The sequence below is a fragment of the Chionomys nivalis genome, chromosome 1, assembly GCF_950005125.1.
Source record: "Chionomys nivalis chromosome 1, mChiNiv1.1, whole genome shotgun sequence".
Classification (NCBI taxonomy): Eukaryota; Metazoa; Chordata; class Mammalia; order Rodentia; family Cricetidae; genus Chionomys; species Chionomys nivalis.
The window spans coordinates 152730472-152745798 of record NC_080086.1 but is presented as its reverse complement, the minus strand read 5'-3'; the positions used below and the strand labels follow the sequence as shown (position 1 = coordinate 152745798).

The following is a 15327-nucleotide window of genomic DNA, read 5'->3' as shown; positions in this document are numbered from 1 at the left end:
CACTGAAAAGATTGGCAGAATCATTATGACACATTTCCTAGTGGAAGATAAGTTCTGTTTTAGCAGTAACTGCACAGGTACACCATTCAGTGCAGCTTCTGTCACTCCACCTTGGGTGGATCATACCCCTTCAAGTACCTCCCAAGAAGAAAGGGTCTCGTTCCTGAGGTGGTGGTGGGGCTCTCCACTGGTCCTGGAGAGGAAGTCGTGGTGGTTGGTTAAAACTGTTGGGAACAGGTCCAGGTGTGTGCTGTGGAAATTCTGGAGGGCCCTAAAGAACAATGAAACAAGAAAAAAAAATCATGTAGTTTTCAGAATATACATATAATCTTAAGCTTAACAATATCATAACTCATTTCTTATGGTCAGCCTACTTCTTTCTGTTGTCTCTACGCATGAACATAAATGAATATAAATACCTATGTGCAAATCTAAATGAATTTACATAAAAGTGATTTTTTGCCATAATAAAACAGTCCAGAAACAGTCAAAACTCAAAATGCAACATCAAAAAATTAATTCAGGATTTTAACATTACTAGAAAGCTGTCATGGAATATTACCTCAATTGTGTAAAGGTGTGTTACATTGTTTCACCTTGCCTGCCTAAGGCACCCACTGGTCTAATAAAAAGTTGAATGGCCAGTAGCTAGGAAGGAAAGAGATAGGTAGGGTTGGCAGGCACAGAGAATATGTAAGAGGAGAAATCTAGGCAAGAAAAAGGGCAGGCGGGGGTGGTGGTGAGATGAGAACAAGGGAGAAAGAGAGGGCCACACCTGGGGTCAGAAACCAGGCAGCAGCAAGCCAGAAACGAGCAGCAGGAAAGTAGGAAAGAAAGGTAAAAAGCCCGAGACAAAACACAGATGAAGAGAAACAGGTGAAGTTAGAAGAGCTAGTGGGACAAACAAAATAAGGCTGAGCATTTCATAATAAAAGGTCTCTGTGTCCTGATTTGGGAGCTGGTGTGCTTCACTGAGACAGTTAAACTACAATGCCAGTATCTAAGGAAATGCTACCCATTTTATAATATCAGAAATACTTTTTCTGTTGCCTTTAAAAGTTTGTTCTGGGGACAACAAAATGACACAGTAAGTGAAAAATGTTTCACACAAAACCTGATGAGATGAGTTTCATTCCCAGAACCTACATTGTGGAGGAAAAAACTGACTCCTGGAAATTGTCCCCTGACCTCCACACGTGCACCCATAATACAAGCACACAGAAATAATAAACCAATGTAAAAGTCTACTTTGGAGTTGGGAAGATGTCTCAATGATATTTGTATAAGCATCAAGACCTGAGTTCTGATCCTCTGCACCCAAATAAACACAGGATGTGGCAGCACAGACCTCAAAGGCCAGCACTGGGGAAAAGAAACAGTATTCCTAGAGCTTACTGGCTAGCCAGTCTAGCTAGAATAGCTCCAGATTTAGTGGCAAACTATCAAAAGTAAGGTGGAAAACTGACTGAGAAAGACATCTACCAACATCTTCTGGCCTCTACATGTGTAATCATACACAAGACACATACACACATACCCACACAAACACACCCAGACACAGAGTGAAGGAGACAGAAGAGAGAAGAGGGGAGAGAGAGGGAGAGAGTGAGAAAGAGAAAACGAGAACCTCGGAGCACAGTAAAAATACTGACAGCCAGGCAATGGTGGTGCACACCATTAATCCCAGCACTAACGAGGCAGAGGCAGGCGGATCGAGGTCAGTATGGTCTACAGAGCGAGTTCCAAGACAGCAAGAACTACACAGAGAAACCCTACCTTAACAAAAAAAAAAATAAAACTGCCAAAGAAATGTTCCCATTTAACACAAAATTGTAAGCCAGTTAGCTAAAATGGCAATAAAATGAGGTTTGAAATGCAAAGATTACATCTTTCTTAAAAAAAAAAAAAAACATTGTGATTTCTTGAAAAAGACAGAAATCCCAAAGCTTACATTCTTTTTAGCTGTTACTTGCTACTTCAAGTGAGACTGAGGCAACCCTCATCATAATGAAGTCTAAAGAGCACTGCTTCTTGCTACCAAAAACCACATCGAGCGAGATACCTCACCCTCAAAGCACAGCCAACAATGAGAAACTTGAGAATACATATCATACCTGTCCATCCTCAGAAAGACTTTCTCTTTGACTGAACTAGCACAAAATGGTGCTAGCTAGAGATATCACTACTCTGATGCTTTGAGAGTATTCTTTAACATCTTCACTTTGATAACATGCAGAAAAGCTTTTTCTATCAAAACAGTTAGCAAGTTTATACTTAATAAATCTACAAGAGGAGTTTTAATGGACATGCCTATTCTGCTATGAAGTCAATGAAACACATCATGTCCATTGTACCTCATATTCTTTATGTGTAAAAGCACACTGAACACTCCAGCTTCAGTTTCACATATAAGCATATTCTGGCATATACAACTTCAGCATCCTTAGTATGAAAAACCGGTAACTCTCTAAGTCACGCACACTCAAAGTTTCACACTGCAGATTTCAATTTTGGCTTAAGGGTACTCAATGGGCAAAACCCAGGGTATGCATCCCCAAAACTAGAAAACTCAAATCTGAAATACTCTGGTCCTGACCATTTCAGATAGACTCAACACCTATAAGTATATCCAAATACGTTTCAAAACTTCCTGAATGATAAATTAGCAAACATACTTATGCAGCAACTGATAAGGTGGAGAGAAGGGAGGAAAAAGTAATGAATGAATGAATGGGAACCAATTTACATACCTCTGGTATGTGAAGAGATCTAACTTATCATGTGGTTTATAATAAAGGGTTTCTACTGTTGTGATAAAACACCATGAAAAATAAACTTGGGGGAGGAATGGCCTTATTTCATCTCTACCTGCTTTCTTATGCTATCCAGGACTGTATCAGCCCAGGGTAGCACCACCCCACAATGTGCTGGGCCCCCCACATCAATCATTAATCAGAAAATGCCCTGAAGGCTTGCTTATCCACAGGCATAGTAGGAACATTTTTCTCAGGGCTCACTCTTCCAAAATGACTCTAGCTTGTGCCAAGCTGACATAAAACTCGCCAGCACACCAAGCAAATTAGCAATTCTGATCTTTTCCAATTAGACAGTTGTCCTCAAAAGATGTGTAGAATTGCCACCCGAGGAGCAGTCTAAAATGAAAAATCAGAAACAGTGGGGCCACTTGGATACACTGTTGGTTGTGTGGTTATACAGTTAGTCTTGAGTCAGGGGAGTTGGGAGAATGGGTCTGAATGAAAGATCATACTCTCTACCTTACAGTGACTCTCATAGAATTTTAATAACTACCAAAGAATCCAACAAGAACCAGTCAGAATTTAGGCTTTATAATCATCTATTTCATACTCATTTGCTGAAGACCAGAGATGCTCTGATCAAAGACAGTGCCATCACCACTGCCAGGACAGGCTCCAAAACTACTGCGAAAAAACAAAACAAAAAACTTCTACACTGCATCTAATTTAGACAAAAATACAAAATCCCCCTGGGAACAACTTCTCTGGTAGAAATGGAACTCTCTGCCATACTTCCTTATTCCAGACAGGCCCTGACTAACTCTAACTCTACTCTTTGAGATTTGTTTCACAGACCCACCCTGGCGCAGACCATGGATGATGACCCACATTCTCACTTCCCGCCTACTGATGGGAAGGCTCATTACAGCAGATTAGAATCACCAGGTGTGTATTTAATTTTAAATGGTCCATAATGACTGGGCCGTCTTTCTCCTGTTCCTAGTCAGCTCCTTTTCCCCCTGCTCGGGTCACTTTCCAACTGATCATCTTTTGGTTCTGATCTGCAACACAGCTGCTCCCATGTCTGCAACAGTCTGGGCAGCCTCACTGCATCCAAATATCGTCTACAGTCATTAGTAACAAATGTGCTAATTTTTAGCAGCAGCCAATTTAAGATAATCTAAGTTTTCATTTTATTACTGCATTTAGTCATATTTTTCATAAAAACAAACAGTCTACTAAACTACAACAAGCACCGAAAGCATAAATTTTTAGCTATGTTAACAAGCTGACAAAAAGCAGATGTAGGAAGAAGTGAAGAGAGAATGCATCACTTAACACCTACACAACACTAGTACTGATAGCTGGAAATCAGCAACACTCAGTGTGCAAACTTTTATCAACTTACAGCTGTCACCAATTTTGATGAAGAGTGCAACAAGCCTAATTTATTTACCATTCATCATCACACGCTGCAGCTGCCACTGCCACTGCTGCTCTCCCCACCCGACTCAACCCTACCTATCTCCTTTTTAGAACCAGAGTGACTACATTACAGAGTGCACCTGGCTGAATGCACCTATCTCCTTCCAGAACCAGAGTGACTTGCTGCAGGGTGCACTTGGCTTTCTAGATACGACGCTCTGCAGTTGCCCTTTCTGTTCAGATCTCAGGGAGAAACAAGCTCCAGTTTCCCTTTATTCTGATTTCCTCATAAAGACTTTACATCTGAGTGTAATTAAGCCCAGCATTCCTGCCTGTTTCTGTTACTGGACACAGAACTAGAAAGTGTGTTGCTTCCAATGTGAAATCTGCAGTCACACATGCACTGAGTCTGGGCACAGAGCTTTTATAACTTTTTGTTTTCCCTCTCTCCAAATAGTTTTAAGTCATCCACGGAGAGGTTTTCTTATAGGTAAGGCCAATGGAACTGGAAGAGCAGACTGGCTCCCACATTGCCAGAGTGAAGGTATGATGAGTTCTACTGTCACAGAGAGATGGCACTGCTCTTCTTAACCCATATCCCTGTCCCAACTAGTGGTCAGTCAGGACACCAAGGAGACCAGCACACAGTTTACAACAAGAACTTCAAGCTATAGCAAACTAGACATACTGCTTCTCGGTGATCATGCATGTGTGTGAAGGTGTATGTGGTGACTGGAGCCCAACCGCAGCTCTCACTCCCCTCGTCAGTAGTGTACACCCATTTTCTGAGACAGGTCTCTGGCCAAGTAAGCCAGGCTGGTTGCTCAGCAAATCCTAAGGATCCTCCTGTCTGCTTCACCAGAGTTGTGATTTCAAACAAACCACCACATCCAGCTTTGCTAAGTGTGGTTGGTACTGAATTCAGATCTTCATCCTTGCATGGCAAGAACTTTGCCAACTGAGCTATGCCCCTGTCCCCAGGAATCTCTAAGTGCTATCTAGACTCCACAGAAGAATATTTTAAATCTTTAGAACTTCTAAAGACGCCTTTTATATTAACTCAAACTATTCTGGAATTTCAAATTTTGCCTTCCCGGAATGTTAACACTGTTTTCTTTTCTAAGTACCCATATGCTGCTTGGATGAATATTCACAAGCATTAGAATGTGTGGGGTATGCAGCAAAGCCTCCAGATTCTCACACGATAGTTCTCTGGTTTAGCAGAACATAAATGCTTTTTTTTTTTTTTTTGGTTTTTCGAGACAGGGTTTCTTCGTGGTTTGGAGCCTTTCCTGCAACTAGCTCTTGTAGACCAGGCTGGTCTCGAACTCACAGAGATCCACCTGTCTCTGCCTCCCAAGTGCTGGGATTAAAGGCGTGCGCCACCACCGCCCGGCAACATAAATGCTTTTTAAGATTCATAGTAAAGCAAAGTATTCTGGCTTCAGGATGAACCTATAAGAGCCCAGTTGAGAACAGAGGCTCACAATCACAATAACTGTAGCACTTGCTCCCATGAGCAGAGTAGAAGAACCCAGTGCTGACAGTCGCCTCAACCCTGCCTTCTCCCCAGTCACTTCCCAGCTGCCACCCAGAGCAGGTGACCACAGGTTTAAAGACAAAAGAAAATTAAGAATAGCACACAAGATTTTTTGAGATAAGCATAGAATCTGTTTCCTCAATTCTTAGAGACATCTTTTCTGTGAAGAGTCAGTTATTTGAACAGTCTGGTGTCCCAAGACTCCTGACAGCCTCCCTTGCTCTGCTACAGATTGAACTGAGACTTAAACACCTCTAAGACACACAAAGTTCTGTCCTAATCATTTACCATGCACACATTAGCAAGTATTTTTCAGGGTTAGACCCAAATATAAAAGCAGATCAATAAACTAGAAATACCTTCCTTAAGGCAGAAGCTTATCAAAAAATAAGATAGCAGGAAGGAGGAGTCTGCTCCATGGCAGACTTACTCATCCATTACAGTATTTATGCAAGTAATTTCCTGAATTTGTCCAAGTGCTACACAACAATCTTGTCCGTGGATGGCAGTTAACAGAAAAAATAATAAAAATCCTGTTGCTAATAAAATACCAGTGCACACCAGTGCCATCTGCTTTACACAAATCCGAGTCTCACTACTCTAAAGACAGCTAGCTGCTGAGTTCCCCAAGTGTGTCTGTCATCTTTTAGAAACCAGCAAGGTTCAGATATGGAGCCTTTCCTGAAGGCCATGTGGTCAGAGAACATATACAATGAATAAAATCTCTAACCCAGAAAGCTAAACTTCCCATAAATTATTCTTCTTTTCCCAGATGCCTGCAAATGTAGAGGCCTCACCACGATCAGATATACAAACCAAGAGGTAAGCACACCTGGTAGTTCCACCTGTGAAGTCAGCCCACTCCAATGTGTATTCCTGAAAAGGGCACTTTTAAGTCATCTAGGTATCAAAAACCACATCTGCAGATGTCTCAAACACTACCCAGGCTCACTGCTTTTCTGAAGCTGGCCTAACAGCAAGAGGGAGAGCCCTTACCCATTCATGCTGATTACAGCTGGGAGTCAAGATCCTGAATTAAGTAACAGGCTGGGGCTCAGGACTCTCAGCTGGAACCACAACTCAGCCTTGTTTCATATCCTTTTTGTCCTGCTTTCTTCTGCCCAGGCAGGCCATCTCCAATCCAGGATCCCAGAAGACCACAACAACAATGCTATCTATTTCCTTTAATCCTAGGGTGCTTCAGCTAGCATGCAGCATTAACCCAGCCTTAGTCTGGAAAGTAGGCACACATATTCAGGTAGCAACTGAGCAGAAAAGTAATTAAAATCCCCAAAACATCACTGAACTGTCATTAACCCAAACTTTCACTTTCTTACCCCTTAAAATTACCAATTGAGATCTGCTGCATTGCTCACACCCTGGCCAAAACACATTAGGTACAATATTGCACCTAGCATACAGACAATCCAGAGAATCAGTGCAAGAAGCCACTACTCCTTAATAGTATGGGAAGACTATCATAGATAAATGGCAGCTCAGAACAAAACCCCACACATGAGATTCTTTCTATCTACCTCAGCTCAATGCTTAAGCCACAGAAGACACAATTCTGAGTTCTGACTCACCATGTCATTCCTGTGGTGACTGCTACCACTGCAGGGTGTAAAGGTTAACAGATTACTAGTTCCCGCCACCAAATGCAGAATTCTTTTACAACTGTGCTGTTATGGAACTTTGAGTGTTAAAGCGCTTCTACCATTGGAAAGAAAAGACTAGTCTAATCCATTCAAACTACTATTTTGCTTTTCTTTATATCCCTTTAAAAATCCAAGATAAGAGATTATCATCCTCTCATAATTCCTATACAGACTGTGCTTTCATTTTTTTTGCATCTCTTGTTAATTACATGACATTATCTATATTAATCCTATTCAGAAAGAACTGATAACTTCAGTTACAAAAATAAAAGATGGAAACTTTGCATAAATTGCTTAGCAAAAACTTAATCGTATAAAGGCAAGAATAAAACAGCTTCAACTGCTATTATGCCACTTATCAGCTTCTCTAAAAGGGTCAGTTGGTATGTTTTAATAAAACTAATTAAATACTTTAACAATGTCACTGAAATTTCGTGACTCTTTCAATAAATTTCAACCTTCCTGTATAACATGTTTTCATTTATTAATCTCACTTAAAATGCAAAGAACTGTATAAGAAACCAATTGACACTTAAGAATACCTCTTGGTTAATTCTGATTAAGTGGGTTAAAAGCAAAGAATAAAGACCACCAGTGACCCCTGACATAATTAAAATTACAACCTTCTATCACAACGTGTTAATCCTCTTATCTGAGCATTTTCCATAGGTTTTTTTTTCTTTAAAATGTGACTTGTTTAAATATATTGATTTTCCTAGAAGGTATTTTTATATTTATAGATACAAGTTGAACATTCCAAAGAAAGAAGTGTAAATTTTATGTTCAGGAACACTGAGTGAATTTACGCAAGGCACTTTTGGTTCAAGTAGTAAACTAGAACAGTGACTGTTAGCTTAAAACCTCTGTCTAAAATACTACTTTTGAAGAAAACAAAAAAACCTGCCATTCTGACACAAAATAAGGCAATGCACTAGTCCTGCACTCGCTTTTGTCACAGCCATGCCAAGCGGCAGGTCCCTCTAGAAATCCTCTATGAGCATACCAAGGACTGTTACAGTCTTGCAGAATTGGTTCAGGTTCTTGGGTTTCAAGCTCTCTTTCTTAAAAAGCAAAGTTTATTACAGTACATGTTGAGAGCTAGTGTGACAGGTTAAGTGGGTAAGGGTCACTTGTGCTGCCAAGCAAGCCTCACAGCCTGAGTTTGAGTCCCTGAATCCACATGGTAGAAAGAGAGAACTGAGCCTCATAAGCTGTCCCCTGAACTCCACACATGTACAAGCACATACACATGCAATAATAAAATCAATGGAAAATGCAATAAAATCAATGCATGTTGATATATAAGGACAAGTCAGCATAAAAATGAAAAGAAGGGTGCTGGGCATGGACTACCCTTGGTTCAAATGCTACATCTGCACTGCTATGTAAGCTTAAGCAATTAATTCTTCCAATACTCAGTCTCCCAGTTTGTAAAACAGAGAAAATAGTAACACCTCTGCTTCCTAAGGTTGCTGGACATAAGCTATGAGAAAAATCTAAAATGTAGTAATCTACCAGTAACATTTTAGCTCATGTTTCATCTTTAACAATAACGCTGTTAAGACTTTTTTTTCTTAAAAGAAAAAAGAAGCAATTAAAAAGTAAAGATATAGCCACATGATGGTGGCATACATCCTTAAACCCAGGACTTGGGAGTAATGCCAGTCTGGTCTATAGAGCAAGGACAGCCTGTACTGAGGACACTGCTCCAGGACAGCCAGGGTTAACAACAACAAAAAAAAAAGTCTCAAAAACAACAACAAACAACAAAAAACCAACCCCAAAGTCATGGTATAGCTACATGGAAGAAAAATGTAGAGCCCATAAATTCCCATCTGTGAACACATTTCTGACAAGCTAAAGATAAGCACATGCTTCCAGCAACACTGTAGTGAATAAACTAACTCCAGCACTGGAATACTACATAGCAATGAGTTACCAGCTGGTGCAACAAAACCAGTGAATCTCAGGTGCCTTATGCCCCAGGAAAGGAGCCAGACTCCAAACAGACACATTTAAGGGCTGGCAGGGACAACACAGACCCTGTTTGATGGCACTGTCCTTTGCTATCATAATAAAGAGCTCACAGACTATTATAACAAAAATACTATTTTAAGTGGGAGAAAAAATTCTAATCACTGGGAAGAAATGCATTTCAATGTGTCTTAGGACATCTTTCCTTCCAAGTTTCTCTTTAAAATGTATCAAGGATTGGCAGAATGGCTCAGGGGAAAATGTTGCACAAGCCTGTCAATCTGAGTTCCATCCCCAGAACCCATATGATAGGAGAAAATCAACTCATACTACTTGTCTTCTGACCTCTGCACATACGTTGTGGCACTTGTGCCCTACCCCTCACACTGAGGACAAAATTTCTTTTTAAAAATGTACCTGAACTTATCTAGGAGTGTCTTAAAAATTCCTGGGGAAATAAATGCTAAGGACTGGGAAGATGGGTCAGTCGGAAAATGCCTGCTAGGTAAGCTGAGGACCTGAGTTTGGTCCTGGGTACCCAGGAAAAAGGTCAGGCATGGTGGCATACATGTAATCCTAGTCTGGGGAAGTAAATACAGGAATGGATCCAATGGCTCACTGGGCAGCAATCCCAGCATAAAAAACCCACAAACCCCAAATCCCAGTGATTAATCCTGCTACAAAATAAATAAAGTGATGCTGAAGAATAATCGCTAATAACCTAGGTATGTGCATGTGTACTCTCTCAAACATAATAAAACAAAATAATTGGAGAGCACACTACAATTAAAGATAAAACATGAAGAGATTTTCTTAGTGTAGAGGGCAATTCCATGGTTTTACTTTTTATCACTGTCCAACATGTATGGCTGCATACTAAACTGCAACACTGATGGCTGCATGACTAAATTGCAACATTGGTGGCTACATTACTGTATTGTAGATGGAAAAATTATACTCAGGAGTTAGGTCTAGGGACAGGAAAGTGGCTCACTGGGTAAAAGGCTTTTGCTGCCAAGCCTGAATACCTGAGAACCCTCATGGTAGAAGGAGAGTACCAACTCTAAAAAGCTGTTCTCTGAACCATGTAAGAATGCCAAGGCATGCATAGGTGTACACATAAAAGCATGCGTGTGCGCACACACATGCACCTCAAATGTAAAAAAGATACAAGTCCATTTGTATGGCACTGCACAATTCAGGATGATATGCTATTGCCAATTTAATACTTTTACCCAAAGCAGACAGTTTATTTTATAATGTAGTTTTTACAGAATATTGCAATGATTCTGATTACTGCACACACACACACACAGACAAAAATCAGTACGAAACAATTTCCGTGGCTATTTCCTAGCCTTTGGGTTATTAGTGTGGCCTTTAACCCAGTCCTACCACTAGTCCTGTGTATAAGGCATGCCAACACTGCAGAGTCAAGCTAATGGGTTATTGAATCTGATAAACCATCTCTTCCTTTAATGGCTGTTTCCACTGTGTTTAGCTGCTCTTGTTACTGCTGCAGATGGGCATTCATTGATATGATTAAATTTGATGGTATGATAATGTATGGTAATCATGATTAATCAGAAACCCAGAAGCAAGTGGAGGATGCTGGGTATTATGTCACCTGCATTTTAAACTGCATTCTCTGCTTGCAAGCCTGACAATATCTGACAGCTGGAAGGATCTCCTACCACATTCTCCTGCTACTACTCAAAGATCTGATAAGAGGAAATGTCCATCATCCCTTCCCTATCTTAAGTGGTAATAATTATAAGGCAATGCAGCCATGTTGTAAAAACTGTAAGCACTCAAAAGCAAGACTTTCCTTCCTGGAGAGCATAGTCTTGATTCTCATCAGTGAGGCTATAATCAGAAATGGGATTTGCTGCAGCAGTCTCTCAGACATGATTTGCATGAAATAGCACTCAGGACCCAGCCAGCAAGCCCCGATCATCAGCACCTGATACCACGAACCACAGTATGCCCAGAGCCCTGCTGCATATCAGCCTCATTTGCCAGGTCAGGCCAAGCAATACAGCCACTACTAAAGACTAATTCCAACTTGAAAGTACACACATTTTCATCCTGAATTTAAACAAAGAACAAGAAATCATTCGACACCAGTATGAAGAAAGGAAAGTGGACACAAAGTCCCACCCCTAACCAAGAAGCTATTTGCAAGTGATACCTGCTGGGAGAGGGAAAAATCAATTTTCTTCAATGAAGTGTAACTGGGTATATCAACCACACTCCAGGTCAAGCCCCTTACCCAGGAGACGCTATGGTTTTGTGGCGTGTGTGTGTGTATGTGTGTGTCTGTCTGTCTGTCTGTCTGTCTCTTACTGAGTTTTTGTTTGACATCTGGTTTTATTGTTTTGTGTGTGTGCTTTAAGAGAGAGAACATGAAGTTGGGTGAGTAGGAAGATGGGGAGGATCTAGGGAAGGGGAAAGAATATAAAAATATACTGTACGCAAAAAAATTTTAATAAAAATTTCCACAGCCTACCCGTATGTTGTATGTTCATCTATTACCAGAAACATCATCAGCCTAATACATCAGTGTAAATTCAAAGGACTGAAATAGCTTTATTATTCTGTCAGGAAGCTTTAAATCAGTGCTTCCCAATCTTCCTAAAGCTGTGACCCTTTAATTCAGCTCCTCATATTGTGGTGACCCCAACCATAAAATTATTTTTGTTGCTACTTTATAACTGTAGTTTTGCTACTGTTATGAATCATAATGTAAATAACTGTATTTTCTGATGGTCTTAGACAATCCTGGTGAAAGGGTCATTTGATCCTCCCAAGGGGTTGAGACCCAAAGGCTGGGAACAACTGATTTAAATGGAGATTTATTTATAAAACAGCAATGGGACTCAAAATGAAAGTTATCAAAGTAAGATTTACTACAATTGACATTTTAGCATTGCTGTGAGCAAGCAATGTCTTTTCTAAAACAAACAACTAAAAAACTATACTTAAATGACTCACAATCAACCATGGTAATGGCATACAAAATAGGGCGTGCTGTCTCTGTGCAGTGAAACCAGAAAGATTTTTAACATGAAAACAGAAACACAAGTTAAAAGTAGAATTCAAACAGAAACAAAGATAGAAAAAAAGACAGGACCTGTATATAAGGTAAACTAGTTCTTCCTCTTATAAAAACAAGACACAAATGTGCTGTGAATTGACACTGACAAGCTCTGGTCCACGCAGTGAGCACTGTCTGCAGTGGTGGTTACTAACAGGCACAAAGGAGACCCTATGACCCCTGCCTTTGATGCTACTTGTTCTTCTACTAGGGCCTGTGGGCATCTATTACTTAAATAACAGATGTACATTATATTCAAAAGACTAACAGTGACTCACGATAAAGGAGAAACATAGCTGTTCTCTGATCAGTAACAACTGAGATATAATTTATATTTGTAAGACATTCTTAAGTCTGCTCTGGAAATTAAAAAAGGAAATCCAGTGCATAGACCTAATTTTTTAGCCTGAAGCTTAAATCACAAAGTACTAAGGAATACTGTACATGTGTGGATGGGGTTAGAAACCATATCCACGTGTTAAGACAAACATGACGCATAAACCATGACCCAAGTGCCTCTATAGCAGTTCTCAAAACTAAGTACTTAAAACAGGACCTTCTTAGAGCATTTCTCACCTCGACAATTAAGTGTTTGTTCTAATTACCTAATAAGTCATTGTCACTCTTACACCAACCGCCTACAATACATTAAGAGTGAATATCTAAAATAATGCTAAGTCATTGCATACAAACGGACTGTTAGGCTGATTGGCAGGCTGTGCATCAATGTAATGGAGGCAAGGCTGAGAGTAATCTGGGCTCAAGCCCCAGCACCACTCAAAACACAACAACAAAAACGAAATTACACCAGCAAATCTAGAGGAAACTGTCACTAAGAAAGTTTTCCATCTACTAGTTTGTTTTACCCAAATCTCCATCATTTGATTTTACCAATAAAGACGGAACTAGATGCTGGAATGAAAGCCTGCTAGCTCAGGGAGGAAGAGAAAACACACAGCTGACCTTCCTCCTCTGCCCTTGTTCCAGAAGTCTCTCTTCTCCTACTATAACAAACAAGTCTCTTCAAACCCAATGTCCCTCCCTTCTACTTACTGTGTGTCTATCTGTCCTCTTGACTCCCTCTTACTTTCTATGGTTTTTTCTTTTTCATTTTTTCAAGATTTATTTATTAATTATGTATACAGTGTTCTGTCTCCATGTCTGCTGCAGGACAGAAGAGGGCACCAGATCTCATTACAGATGGCTGTGAGTCACCATGTGGTTACTGGAAATTGAACTCAGGACCTCTGGAAGAGCAGTCAGTGCTTTTTACCTCTGAGCCATCTCTCCAGCCTCTATGTTTTTTTCTTAAAAATTTTATATTCACCTCTTGTCAACATGGTTATCTGCCCTGCCTCTTGACCTATGACTGATTTTATTTAATCCTGTTTACAGTATTCAAGTAGAACATTCTTGGATTAAAGGTGTGTGCCAGGGCTGAGCTATACCACAATGAGAAACAGGTTCTTCCAGTAAATAGCGCAATCAGGAGGTGTCAGCCTTGTTGGTGGAAGTGTTTCTTTTGGGTGAGCTTTGAGATTTCAAAAGCCCACCCCACCCCAGGCCAGATCAAGTCTCTGTCTGTCTCTCTCATCAGGATGTAAAGCTCTCAGCTACTGCTCCAGTACCATGCCTGAATGCTTCCCACAATGATGATCAGGGACTTACCCTGTAGGCAAGCCCCCAATTAAATATTTTCTTTTGTAAGTTTTCTTGGTCATGGTGTCTCTTCACAGCAACAGAACAACAACTAAGGCAGAGAGTAAAGATGCTGGCCACTAAGTCTTACAACTGGAGTTCCAACCTAGAACCGACATGGTAGGAGGAGAAAACCAATTTTTCTTCAAGCTGTCCTCTTACCTCTAAGTGCTAAGCTTTCATTTACTCTAGTAATATCCTTAAAACACGAGGTTTTCCCCCTTCTAATATCATATAAAATTCTATTTGTACAATTGAAAAATAAAAGTGAAAATTGTAAATTACAAATTTCATATTGATAAGCACATTGTTTCATAAAAATATTAAAATACATGCATTTCTGAAAACCAAAATTGCGTTTTTACATCAAATTCTAGCACCATGATGTGAATTAAACATGAAAACAAGACCAATAGCAAATTTCACATAGGCCTGAGGAAAGGGAAGCAAGATTTTCTTAGAAGTACATGGAATGATACCATGGCAGCCTGGAGGACACAGTCATTCACAAAGATGTTCTGAATAGGGATTGGTAACCAAAAACAACTAATCAAAAACTAAATTTATATAATGTAAACAGTAATCTAAGAAAAAAACTTAGCTAAATATGAGAACAAGGCCAGAAAGAACCAGTTTCAAAGCAAGAGTATCTAAAAATTACTCCAAACCCTGCATCCATCAATGGACTGTTCAGTGGGCTTGGTCAGTAAGCAGGCTCTCCATATAACCTGTCGGGGGCTACCACAGACATCCATTTACTGCTCATCATCAATAGGCCACACACACACACTCACTTCCTTTTTCCTATCCAAATGACATTAGCATTTCATTGTCTGAACTAATTCCCCATGGTTCTTAAGAAGAACAATATTCAGGGTTTTAATAAAAAATTCAAAGAAAGTAAAATACATTTATTTACGCAAATAATGGACATTTTTCTTTTAGTTATAGATAAATGACAAGAAGCACATAAGTGTGTACTTTGGTTCATATCTAAATTTTTTATTTAAGAACAGGAAACCTGTTGCTCAGGAATACTCCCAGCTCTTTAATAACTAAGCACATCATTCTTATTTCCTGGAATCTGGCATAAACTCACAGATGTCCCATGCCTGTAAGATGTTGCCCTCAACACAACCATGACAAAATCAGAATTCATATTCTTTAAGATGACAGAAA

The 15327-nt window shown here is 40.0% G+C and overlaps 1 protein-coding gene across 4 annotated transcripts in view; it reads right to left on the bottom strand.

Moving 5' to 3' along the window:
* Rbm33 (RNA binding motif protein 33) overlaps positions 1-15327 on the bottom strand; it is a 106302-nt gene that overhangs the window by 36048 nt on the left and 54927 nt on the right. For all 4 annotated transcript variants that reach the window (XM_057765245.1, XM_057765252.1, XM_057765229.1 and 1 more), the window contains one exon: positions 139-271. In XM_057765245.1, the coding sequence (XP_057621228.1) occupies positions 139-271 (133 nt within the window). The remainder of the gene's footprint in view (positions 1-138; positions 272-15327) is intronic.